This window comes from Gymnoscopelus braueri (genome assembly GCF_963280865.1).
Source record: "Gymnoscopelus braueri genome assembly, chromosome: 12".
Lineage (NCBI taxonomy): Eukaryota > Metazoa > Chordata > Actinopteri > Myctophiformes > Myctophidae > Gymnoscopelus > Gymnoscopelus braueri.
In genome coordinates this window covers 32350740-32363965 of record NC_137614.1, presented here as the reverse complement: position 1 = coordinate 32363965, position 13226 = coordinate 32350740, and the positions used below count along the sequence as shown (strand labels likewise).

Here is a 13226-nt window from a genome sequence, read left to right as displayed (position 1 = left end):
ACAGGCATTATCACTTTATGTATATGACTATGTACCACTGCTATGACTTATGTGTACACTTATGAGACTTTGATTCTATATCTGCTGCTTACAGTATATCTGCTGAAAATGTATCTTTACTTGCATAATACGCATTTATGCCTCATTTCATTTATTTTCACCATGCATCTAATGCATATTTGATATTCTGAATTTGACATTGAGTCTTCTTGTTATCAGACTTTGTTTCCTGTGTTTCTGTATACACTGTATACAGTATTCTTGTAATGTGATACTCAGCAGAAACAGTTTTCCAGGTCAGGAAAGGGTAACCATTTTTGGAAAAGGTTTGAATATACCTTGTTTTTGGCGATGTATTATGTTCATAGAAACATGACTTAAAACATGTCTAATATTATGCAAATTATGTAATTTGTATTAAAATGTTGTACTCCCCTGCACGGACTGCGTGGGTGTAGCCTTAGGCTACTATTGTCCCATGACAAAAAGACAATTTTAGCTTGTAGATATGTTCTTTTTGCCATGTGACACCCTTGTGCAATGGAGTATAAATCAGTCACATGATACACATTGGTGTAACAGTATGCAGTTGGCAGAGGGAATGTTAAATTTACAAGCGCAAGCAGATTGCATATCTGCCAAAATGCCTTGAATGTGTACAGTATGTTCAATTATGTATGGCTTTCAAACACCACGTGTTTGAAAGCAACGCTGGTTACAGGCTACTGTATGCACCCAACCTTTCGATATTGGCAACAAGAAGCTCTGATTAGCCATATGCCAAAGGTAAAAAGCATAAAGACAACCAACAGACTTCTGAGGCAACAGATGCAAAATTTGCTCTCTGGAGAAAGTTTTGAAAATGCAATGGTAAAAGTGTGTGGGAACCTGATTAAAGTTTAAGGTGATTGCCTTGTGTGTATCTAGTTAGGAACAAACCTTGTTAAGTACCTGTTTTGTCCAAATGTTTACATTATTTTAGAAAACCTAGATAGATAGCACCAGCTTGCACCTCTGCTTCCTATGGTAGTCAAGCCTCTCACGCACCTGGCTCCAATCAAGTCTCTTGTTCAACAGATGAGCTGACCAAAGATTTATGGACTATGTTTTCAAGCTTACATTTTTATTAGTGTCCGGGTTGCTCAGTCGGTAGAACTCTCGCTTTCAGACCACAAGGTCATGGGTTCGATCCCGGGCACCAACAACTCAGCGTATGAGTAGTACGGCTTGGGTGCGGTAAGTCGTGCGCTAAGTACTGGGAGCTGAGGATAGGTATTATATGGCGCTCCACCTCAGCAATCTATCTCCCAGGGGTCTAGCGCATTGTAACAGGGACAGACTCCCGCGTGTTACTCGGCTGATACCGACAATAAGCCTCCTCCCGACCTACTTACTTAAAGTAGCTAAATAGAATGTATCCTATGCTTCCTATTGTAATGACACAGTCCTAAGCAGCCATATTTCCTAAAAAGCTACCTACTGTACCTAGGAGGCATCCTTGCAAATGAGACAGAGCCAACATCCTCCTATAATTCTACAAACCTCTGAGTGAGACCAAAATGTGGTGAGGCCAAAATTGGTTCTGCCCGGTTCTCCTCAGTGGCTGGAGCAATTGATCTGAAATTGCACACAGCCATTGACCATTACCATGTGCATGGAACTGCGAAGCCCGTTTTTCGATTTCACCACATCTCAGCTGTTTATTAGCGTTTTGTGTAAAAGAATGTCGCCATGGTTACGGGGCTGCCCAGCTATGGGACGAACTGCCTCCCGGGTAGCCAGATCATGTGCGCATATCCCCCCACGGATGTGTCGACCGGGTATGGACTAGTTAACTTAAAGACCAGTTGCAATGGCTTCTCTCAACCATTTCATTACATATTTGTTTCCTAGAGAAACAGGGGCTGGGTGTGTCTCTTTCACAAGGGGGCGGGGCGTTCACAGACTGAATCAGTCAGCACAACACGTTCAACTGACTGTCCCATCCCCTCAGGCTACGGGATTTAAACTCCTGCAGGCACTCGCGCTGAGTCGTGCACTGCAACAACAAGATAATAATGAATCAAGTTTCTGTTACTTTTTGTTTGTATTGGCCAGTGCGCTCAGTGCTGTATTTCCGAACGCACCCAATGAATCATAGCTCTGTGTGGAAGAGTGATTGACAGGTGCTTGTCATCATATTATTGGTTGAAATTGGTTCGTACCTGTCAATAAGATCACGTATTATGTTTTAGTTTGAAAGGAAGTAATTAAGATTGGACTTTTAGGGACTTTTGATGTCGGGAATAACACTTTTTTCTTTTCTTTTTTGGCATTATAACTATGTCTCCAACTGCGTCTCCATTATGACCATTATGATTTATTTGTCTTTCTTTTTTTTTTAATAATTACAGTATAACTACAGTTTTTACCTATAATTGCACCGATCTGTGAAAAACGCATGCACACTCGCTAGAGGCCTTATCTCTATATTCAAGTGATCAAGACGGATCCGTCCGATTTTTCATATTCCATGCTGACTGGCGAATTATGAACATTGCTGGCCCACAATAACCTACAGTACCTGACCTGGGGGAGACCTGTGCTCCGACGAGCACTTTTTCTAGTTTTTCTTTTGAACACAGCCGAAGTGCTCAATGGCAAGGTTTTGATTAATTTAACAATATAAACACATGTACTCAACACCAAATGTCCTTCTCCGTCTTCTCTCAGACTCGGCGGGAAGAGCGAGCCCGGCTTGACAGGGACCTGCGCGTGATCGAGGCCTACCAGGACCGCGGCAAGATGGAGGGCATCGCCAACATGCTGAGCCAGGCCATCACCACCCAGCATGTGCTCTATGCCAGCCTGGGCACTGCTGAGTACATGGAGTTTGTGCTTAAGAACCCCTTCAATGTTCCACAGACCGTCCAGATCCACAGTGAAGACCCCGAACTCAGGTAGCGCAGTGGTTGGTGGTGGTCATGTGGGTGAGAAGTTGGTGAAGCCAGTGGTGGGTGGGTGGGTGGGTGGGTGTGTGTGTGTGTGTGTGTGTGTGTGTGTGTGTGTGTGTGTGTGTGTGTGTGTGTGTGTGTGTGTGTGTGTGTGTGTGTGTGTGTGTGTGTGTGTGTGTGTGTGTGTGTGTGTGTGTGTGTGTGTGTGTGTGTGTGTGTGTGTGTGTGTGTGTGTGTGTGTGTGTGTGTGTGCAGTGTATACATGTTTAACAGCAACTAAATGTCCTTACAAAGCTGGAAAGTTTGACTTTTCAGCATCTGATTGTAACCTGAGGATGTTTGCCTGGTCTTGTCTTTTTCTTTTATGTGTGCTTTATTTAGCATACTTTTTTGAGAAGTTTTTTTTGTTGAGAAGTTTCACTTTTAGTGCTGCGTTAATTCATGCATCTCACCTCTGAGACACAGATAATTTAGCTCCTGCAGCAGTACATCAGTTGTCCTTGAACTACATACTGTACCTGTAGAATGCTACTGAAACAATAACTATGCTGTTAAACCACTTAAGCCCCAGATCTATTTTGTTATACAAGGCGTTGAAAATAGGAAATCTATAATCTCACAGTGTGAATGGTCTATTGTCATTTCTAATGTAACCTGCGTGGTTCCAGTGTCATTTTCTCCGCCAGGCCGAAAGGCATGGCCGAGACTATGTTTTAAACCCTGTCTGTCCGTCCGTCCGTCCGTGTGTCCATCCGTCCGTCTGTCTGTGGACGGCTAATCTCCGGCACTGTTGGCTTGATCGCAGCGAAAGTGTGCACACACACTCCCTGGATGCCAATTCAGAACCTCTGCCCCAAATTTTTCACATAGGCATGTTATAGCGCCACCAGGAGGCCGCTTTTTGCGAAACACATTTTTTGACACTACTCCAACAGATTTTATCCAAACATCACGCAAATCGGTATGATCAATGTGATCAAGATGGATCTGTTAGATTTTTCATATTGCATCCTGATTGGCTAAGATTGACATCTAAAGTTTGAAGCAGTGGCCCGTTTTGAACAAAATGCCGCAAATCATGAACGCAGCATCTGATTGTGGTGAAACTTTGCACTAGTGCTGCACGATGTTTCGTTATCGTATCGTTATCTCAGTATCGCAAAAGGCAACGATATGGTCGATATAAATTCCCCCCACTCGCTCGTCCACTGCTAAAGCCAGCAACATCCCTTTGTTTTAGCCAGTAAATAAACCACCCCTCCGTTTCTCCCTCTCTTTCATGCACCTGTGTGTGCGTGCGTGTGCGTGCGTGCGTGCGTGGGAGCGGGGAGGCGTGCGTGCGTGGGAGCGGGGAGGCGTGCGGGGGCGGAGGGCAGCGGGAACTGAAACTGAAACGGAGACGCTCTGTTTCTCTGTATGTTGCGCTGTTTTGAACTTGTTGAAAGCCAGCTCAACTCTGGCACGGGACGAGTGTGTGTGTGTGCTGTGTTTGTGTGACGAGCATACATGCGGGTCAGACTGCTCCTACCTGCTGCTTCATAGAGCAAGACCTGCAATTGCCTTTAATTGAAAATGAATTACTAAGCGTCGTCTGAAATGTCCTTAATGCAAACTGCCTAAAGCTTTCTGTATGAAAAGCTTGACTGTTTATGTCCATTTGTCGAATTGACGTTCGTCTTATTGAACTCTGTGATTTGCCGTGACTTGTCTTTCACTTAGAATGTCCGTCAAGTCAAACGAGAGTAAACACTTGACTTCCGGACGGTCGGCCTTCAAAATAAGAGTGTTGTCCTAGGAAAGTAAGCGTGTTACATTCGGTCAGAGAAATTCTAAGTAAGAGTGAAAATAAGAATAAGAACTGACTTGCAATTTTTTTGAAGAATGCTTAGTTTTCATTGTTGCTACACTTAGAATATCAAATAATCCAATAGCACTTAAAATTAAAGGCGCACTGCAGTGACATTTTCGGTCATTTTATTTTGAAGGTTCAGTCTGAAACGTCGGCTCAACCGACTCTAAACCAATCAGAAGGTCCCATCCCTTCAGGCTATGGGACGTTGGATCTCAATCACTTCAGCCGTGCGCAACACGGCTAGTGTTTGTTTACAAGTGAGAGAGAGACGGCCAGTGAAGCACGTTTGCTACTACCTGGCTTATTTCTAACCTATAATGTTTTCAGATACATATTTTAGTGTGCAGATGAAGTTTAAAATGAGTAATACACTCATCTTCAATGAGATTCAAAACGGAGTATCTATGTAATTAAAATCAGCTGTGTTTGAAGAACGTGCAGCTATGGGAATCAAACAGGTGCATGTAATCAAGATTCATTTATATTCATGAAGGCTGCGTTATGTCATCACGCAGCACGTTTTCGTTTACAGGAAGTAATTAAGATTGGCTTTTTAGGGACTGTAGATATAAAAATACACAAAAATGTTTTTTTTATATATTTTTTTGGCATCTATTGTTGGGTATGCCCATATGATGACCACGGATATGCTCTAAAAGTGTGAAAAACATATTTTTCATTTCACTACACCTTTAAGAGTGATATTGACTTGTTATTATGCAGTTTTTTGAATAATTTGAATAATTTGACGTTGCAACATATAGACTATGAAATTTGAACGGTAATATCGTATATCGTATCGATATCGAAATATTTGGCATAAATATCGAGATATGACATTTTGTCCATATTTTGCAGCCTTACTTTGCACGCACTTTGCACTACATTGAGGAACAAATGCCATCCTTTCAACATTGCCCTATCATAGCGCCACCAGGAGGCCGATTTTTGCAAAGAAATAATAATTATATTACTCCTACAAATGTTGTTCAAACATCACGCAAATCGGTACATATTATCTCTTTAGTCAAGTGATCAAGACGGATCTGTCCGATCCGTCCTATTTTTCCCATTCCAGCCTGATTGGCGAACATTGCTGGCCCACACTAACCTACCTGACCTGGCGGAGACCTGTGCTCTGAGGAGCACTTTTTCTAGTTTCTAATGTAGCTAGCATGGTCCAGTGTCATTTCTGCTGCATGTCTTTGAATTGGATGAGCACACTTCATGTTGACAAACAATTGCTGGATTGTGCTGTGCATGAATCACTGTGGCATTAGTGCAGCCAGAAGGCCACCAGGTCTAATTGGGGATTGGGAAGCAGCACAGCTGTGCTTGTGTGCTACCAAGCGACCGTCTTCTTTTCGGCCCACGCTCACCAAGGTTTTCTCGTGTTGAAGCAACGTGATTTCACTAAGGGATGAGTCATCCTGAAGCATCCTCCGTTGGATATCTCTTTAGGGCTGCAACAGTTAATGGAACTAATCGATTTGATTGATTATGAAAAATAATCGATAATCGATTCATAATTGATCCCTATTTTGGGCATGTAATTATAGGCGAAAAATTTTTTAATACTTGAAATGTGACACGTTGTGAGCTTGTAGATTAATTGATTCCTTGATGTATACAAATTAAATTAAAATTTTTAGTTTTATTGATTTGAAGTCATATTGCCCAGCCCTAGCTTGAAGTAACCAAAAATATTGAACTGGACAAAGTTGGCCCAGTGATTAATATGCAAAGATGTGGAAAACTTCATTTGTAGGCTTGCTGCATTATGGACTCAAATATTATTATTAGAATATTAGGCTAGATTTGATTTACAATATACATACGTAAAATATACATTCTAGATACTACTGTTGCTGTTTTTACATGTTTTCTTCTACATGCTGACACCATGCTGAGGTGATGCTTCCAACGTGTTCCAGGCCTAATATTATTCTCCAGAAATAGCTGATCTACAAGCTCACAACGTGTTGCATTGCAATGCATTGTGAGCTTGTAGGTCAGCTGTTTTCAGCACACGACACCATTGTACAACAAAGTATGAATCACACTTCTTCCACACAAACAAAACCCATGGAAAAAACTCCAGCTGTAACCTGAAATTCAGAGCTTGGCCTTTGAGAGTACTTTAGAGACAGAGGGGAACGGAGAGTTCTGCCTTTGATGTGCTGGGACTTTTTTTTTAGCCTCGCTGAAGCAGCGGGGAGCCTGAAGGCTCCTCTACAGTAGAGAGAACACGTTCTCTACCTGTTGCCATGCATTTTGCATGGCTGCGTTCATGTGTAATGCCTCACCGGGCCCCTTGCCTGCCATAGCTGGCGGCTAGCGAAGGGAAAGCTGGGGTGTACTGTGTTGTTCCTCAGCGCGTCTCCAGCAACGAGGCCATTTCTCCATTCCTCTCTCTGTCTCTCTACCTCCCTCTCTCTCCCTCTCTCTCACCTTTTTTTTTCATGTCCTTCATTCATGCTGTTGTTTCATTATCTTCCCCACTGCTTCTCTTACTGTTTTACTGTTTTTTTTCCTCCTTTCTTTTTCCTATTTCTATCTAAATCTATTCATGCTCCTGGCCTCTTGTGTTGCTGTTTTCTCTGTCTATAAGCAGCACCTCATGTATTTTCTTTTGAGTTGCCCTCCATTTTTACATTATCAGAGTACACTCTGGATTTAAGGTAGAACACACACACACACATGCAATGTATGCACGCACTAATGCGCACGCACAGTCGCACACGCACACGCACACATGCCCCCTCTCTCTCCCTCTCGCAAAATGGTTGGCTCCAGATGCTGCAGCTTGGTAAAAAGCCAAATAAGGTTCATTAAAATGACTAGTCTAGTCACAAGGCTAATGTTAGCAAGGTGGGTTCCTGAAAAATTCATAAATTCTCCATTTGCTATTGCGCGAAATTCCTTTCTCCATGCCCCCGGGGGTGTGGACCCTTTGAAGTTTAAAGCAGTCCGTCCCTTTATGTATTTGTGTGTGAAATTCTTCCACTCAAAGAAAAGAGGAAAAGTGGAGTGTGGAGGAGAGGGTGAAAATGAGTCCCCTCTGCCAGAGTGTGTTATCTTTTTCCTGTAACACTCTCCCTCAAAATCCATTTGATGGGGATTGGGGGACTAGCATTGACCTCTATAGCATTGTATGAAAGCTGTGGATGGTAATTGAAAGCCAAGCATTGTACTCTGAGTATTGACTATAGACCTTGGAAAGTTGCCCCAGTTCTATTTTGGACCTAACACAAGTCACAGTAGTTGTTTTTGTTGTTGTTTATCAATAGCCCTTTTGTAAACAAGAAATAAATAAGAAGCTTTATTATTGCATATTATAAGAAGCTTGTTAATTTTTATTTTGTTGCATAAAAAGGATAATACCACCGTTGTAGTTTTAGCCTCTATTCCATGATGCCACACCAATAAAGAGCACCATTTAGATGAATGTGAAGGAAAGCTTCAATTACCCACAATGAGTTTTGAGAATAAAGGACCATTTCTGGTTTTGTAGCCCTATAAAATGATTGTGAGAAAATGATTTAAACTCTCTGTTAAACCATAATATTCTTTGGGTTCATTTTTATGGTATGTCTGAGGGCCAAGTTGGTTTGTATGACTGTGTGTCCCCGTAAAATTAAACAATCACAGCTCATGAAACAGAAACTGAACAGTGCTCACACTGGTAAGTGTAACACATGGTAGCAGAAAAGCCACAGCACAAAATAAATTGTTCACAAAGTACACACCTTACTTAGGTGTGTACTTGCAATTGATTGCTAAAGATTGGACAGGAAGACTGTGCCATTATCAGACTCTGTCTTGTTTGAGTTACGGTTAAACTCAATACGATACACTAACAGCATTAGTTTGGCGGATAATGTTTTTTTTTTCTGGTTTCCTTTTCTTTTAGATAATGGGATTTTCTTTTGATTATGGCTGGGTCCCAAACAACATACAAATTACAAAGCAAAGAAATGTGATCCGCTTTTGGAATGTCATGCACTCTAGAAAGGGGAGCTCGGTTCTCTGTAACAACACCTGCAATTCGTGTCTGTTGTTGTCTCCGCCAGGCCGAAAGGCATGGCGAGAGAGTATGTTTTGCACCCCGTCCGTCCGTCCGTCTGTGTGTGTGTGTGTGTGTGTGTGTGTGTCTGTCCGTCCGTCCGTCCGTCCGTCCGTCCGTCCGTCCGTCCGTCCGTCCGTCCGTCCGTGTGTGTGTGTGTGTGTGTGTGTGTGTGTCCGTCCGTGTGTGTGTGTGTCCGTCTGTGAACAGGTTATCACCGGCACTGTTGGCTTGATCGCAGCGAAACTGTGCACACACACTCCTTGGATGCCAATTCAGAACCTTTGCCCCAAAGTTTTCACATGGGCCTGTTATAGCGCCACCAGGAGGCCGCTTTTTGCAAAACACATTTTTTGACAGTACTCCTACAGATTGTGTCCAAACGTCACGCACATCGGTACACAGTATCTCTATAGTCATTACACAAAACAGGTCTTTCAGATTTTTCATATTCCATCCTGATTGGCTAAAAATGGCTTCCAAAGTTTGCAGGAGTGCTCCGTTTTGAACAAAATGCCTCAAATCATGAACACAGCTTGCAATTTCCGTGAAAATTTGCATGCACATTCCCACTAGGCCGAGGAAGACATGCCACTTGAAGATTTTTAAATCAGCCTCATGGTGGCGCTATAACTTGCCGATTACTGTTTTTACCTATAACTGCACCGATCTGTGTAAAACTTTGTATGTGCACTCCCTAGAGGTCAGGGAAAAATCTTTGCCCTGCATTTTTCACATCTGCCTTTTATAGCGCCACTAGGAGGCCGACTTATATAAAACAAATTTTTTGATATTACTCCTTCACATTTTATCCAAATTTCACGCAAATCGGTAGACATGATCTCTATAGTCATGTGATCAAGACGGATCTGTTAGATTTTTCATATTCCATCCTGATTGGCTAAGATTGACAGCTAAAGTTTGCAGGAGTGGCCCGTTTTGAACAAAATGTTGCAAATCATGAACACAGCGTCCGCTTGCGGAGAAACTTCGCACACACATTTGCACTACGTTGACGAACAAATGCCACCCTTTCAACATTGCCCTATTATAGCGCCACCAGGAGGCCGACTTATATAAAACTATTTTTTAAATATTACTCCTTCAGATTTTATCCAAACATCACGCAAATCGGTACACATGATCTCTATAGATCTCTATATCAAATTTCAGCCTGATTGGCGAATTCCGAACATTGCTGCCCCACACTATCCTACCTGACCTGGCGGAGACCTGTGCTCCGAGGAGCACTTTTTCTAGTTTTGTATATTTTTGGTTTCTCCATTTTTCTCCACATAACAGGGAGATGTTTTGAAGGCCAGTAACTGAAAAACAAAAGCTCACACTCACCACATGTCATACTGTCTAGTTCGCTGTAATGTTTATAAATAATACATAGATAGACAAACCAGCATTAAATTATGTTTGTCTATCACTGAATTTGTTGGCTTGGATTTGCTCCCATAATGCTCCAGAACAATCTGCACAAGCATGACACAGCAGAGCCTAAGTACACGGTTATTATAGACATATGAACCCCTCATAGGCAGAACCTAAAGATAACCCTAACCTAAACAGAAATTGAAAGAACATGATACAATATGAACCCATGCATTGAGTGACATGCTGTCAAAGTGACAAGCTAAATCCTACTACAGGAGGAGGCTGGGGAGATGGAGGGAGTTTGAACACTGACAAGCTGACATTTGTGGTAGCAGTTAGTGATGTTAAGCATGTAAGAGTGAATGATGGTCTGCTTTAATCTGCTTAAATAGTGTAGTTTCAGGGCGCTTACGTGGCCTTCAAATCTAGTCCTGTATTGCGCTGATCAGAGCAATAGTCACCACGTTATGGCCATTTGAAGTGTTAAACACTGCTGTAACACTGCACTAACTGAAGTTTGGTATGGATTAGAGCACCTGTACGCCAGTGCCCCCCAGTGTGATGGCAGTCCCCTGAACAGTGTTTGTGCCAACTTTGGTGCAGATCGGAGCTACGGTGCACCTGTGGCACCTGGTGTGACTATTCTGATGGCAGTCCCCTGAACACTGTGTGTGCAAAGTTTGTTGTGGATCGGAGGGATGGTGCGCCCCTCGAGTCCGGATGTTACGTTTGATGTCAACGCCTCGCAGCGTGAGGCGTTGTGAGGTTGTAGTTCTGCTATTTTTGCCTTAAAGTAATACTAGGTAACTTTTTCTACAAAACTAAAGTTAAATTGTATATCTTTTGTGAGTGGCAAATGTTTCACAACACCCACTCCATGAATTTCACCCCCGAAAGCCTTTTCTATTATAATTTTTATTGAAAAGGTGGCTCGGTGAGCCTTTCCCGTGAAAATGACGTCATCCGGCCGGAAAACGGAAACGGAAATGCACCAGTTTCCTGTTTGGCCAGGAACTACCGCACCGGTTTCCTGTTTGGCCAGGAACTACCGCGCTAATAACAAAAAGGAATCTCATGCTGTTTTTAAGAGATTGTAGGATTTGAAGATCGAAAAACAACAGAAAAAGAAAACACAGCTCACGGTAACTAAAGCTCCACTGGCTAAGAGAAACGATCCACAGATAGTATAAAACAATTAAAAGAACGCTTTTTGAAACGCTTCCGTCTTCCGGTGAAAACAAATGGAATTCTGGGTAATGGAGGAATAAACGAACGGCCTGCAGTGACGGTAATGACCAGCAGAGGCTGCTATCGTTATTTGTGGACCTGCATTGTATTACTTTAAGTTCCCTTCAGAATAGGGATAATAAGGTTCAAGTGGTTAATGTAAATTAAAAAAAAAGGCCTCCTTGTAGTAACTCTGAGGACCCCCTAGGGGTCCCGGACCCCTTGTTGAAAACCCCTGCTCTAGGCAATTTTAATATAGGATAGGGTTATGCAGAGATAGTAACATGCGAAAGGTTGCAGTAGTTGATAGCTGTCTTACACCTATTGGGTTGCATCTTTTATAGTGCTTTGTTCCAAACTGTCCATGCGACCCTCTCCCTATGTTGATTTGGCTTATCAAATAAACACATGTTTAATCCATCATTTCTTACATCGAATTCATCATATTTGACATGGCGTGACCGCATAACCAGGCTATCCTTTCATTTTTAAGGCATCTTGACCTGATGTGTCACTAATTTCATCTGTATTTTGTGTGAGGCCTTCAGTCAGCCCATAAACTATACCGCACGCAAGCCGGCTGATTTATCTCATTTCGGGGTTTCCATGGTTCTGTTATTAACAACACACATTATTCCTAGACTTTTATGCTTCGTAATTAGATTAATTAAATAGTTAAATAATAAAAATAAATGTTTGACCAAATATAACCTCACGTTAACCAAAATCACAGGGACACACAAACTCTAACCTAGTACATTCAGTCTGGAACATTCAGTCTGAATTATGATGCTGAATGAAAGGTAACAGCTGACCATTATTACAAGCCAATCCAAAAGATGCACGCTGATTTCAGAGCCTAATTGATACTGTATGTCATGACTGAGTGAGGCAAGGAGACATATCTGATGCAACTTAATGTTATGTCATGTAATTTAATGTTACCTAGTAAGGCTCGATAACACTCTGAAGACTCACTCCTTCAGATTCCACCTTAGCCTGTATAGCACTTTATCTAGTCTTGACGACCATGCAGATTTATGCAAAAGTTAAATGTAATTTAGATAGCATGTTATTTAGACAGATGCTAGGTTAATTGTTTACCATGGTATCCTATTCTTTCAATGCACAGATTTTTACTTTGATAGTATATTGTTTAATGCTAGGTTCTTGGTTTACCTGTGATCCTGTTTACTGAGGCACTACACGGTCTCTCTGCATTCACTAAGTCACTCTGGATAAGAGCGTCTGCTTAATGCCTAAATTGTAATTGAAAATTGTAAAACACATATTTTCCCACGACATTAACACTGAGGATTTTACTGTGCTGGATCAACCGAGTTTTATATGAACTTTCCCCTCTTTCCATACAGTGTCATCACCAACACGGACGAGTGGCGCTACTTCAAGGAGCTGACCAAAACACCTACCCCACTGGAGGAGGACATGTTTCACCTAGGGGAGGATGAGTTGCAGCCCCCCCGTGTTTACCTGCGGCCCAAGGAGAGTGTCCACATACCTCTGAAGTACCAGAGCTTCCTGTGTGACCACAACATGGCCCCTCAGGTACAGTATACACCTTTACACACACTCTTAGCTTGGTTCATTGATGGGAGGGTGAATCAAGGAACTCAGAATCAATTAATTGGGCAGGATCTCCTCGTTTGGTCAGTAGGAATGCACTGAGGACACTAGCTGGAGCACTCATCCAATGTCATTTTGACTATGCGTGCCCCTGATGGTACGCTAGCACCTCAAAGGCGCT

The 13226-nt window shown here is 42.3% G+C and overlaps 1 protein-coding gene across 1 annotated transcript in view; it reads left to right on the top strand.

The window, feature by feature from the left end:
• Positions 1-13226, top strand: part of nphp4 (nephronophthisis 4) — a 244105-nt gene that overhangs the window by 214775 nt on the left and 16104 nt on the right. Inside the window, exons 20-21 of the mRNA XM_080443698.1 lie at positions 2713-2939; positions 12835-13027. Coding sequence (XP_080299824.1) covers positions 2713-2939; positions 12835-13027 — 420 coding nt within the window. The remainder of the gene's footprint in view (positions 1-2712; positions 2940-12834; positions 13028-13226) is intronic.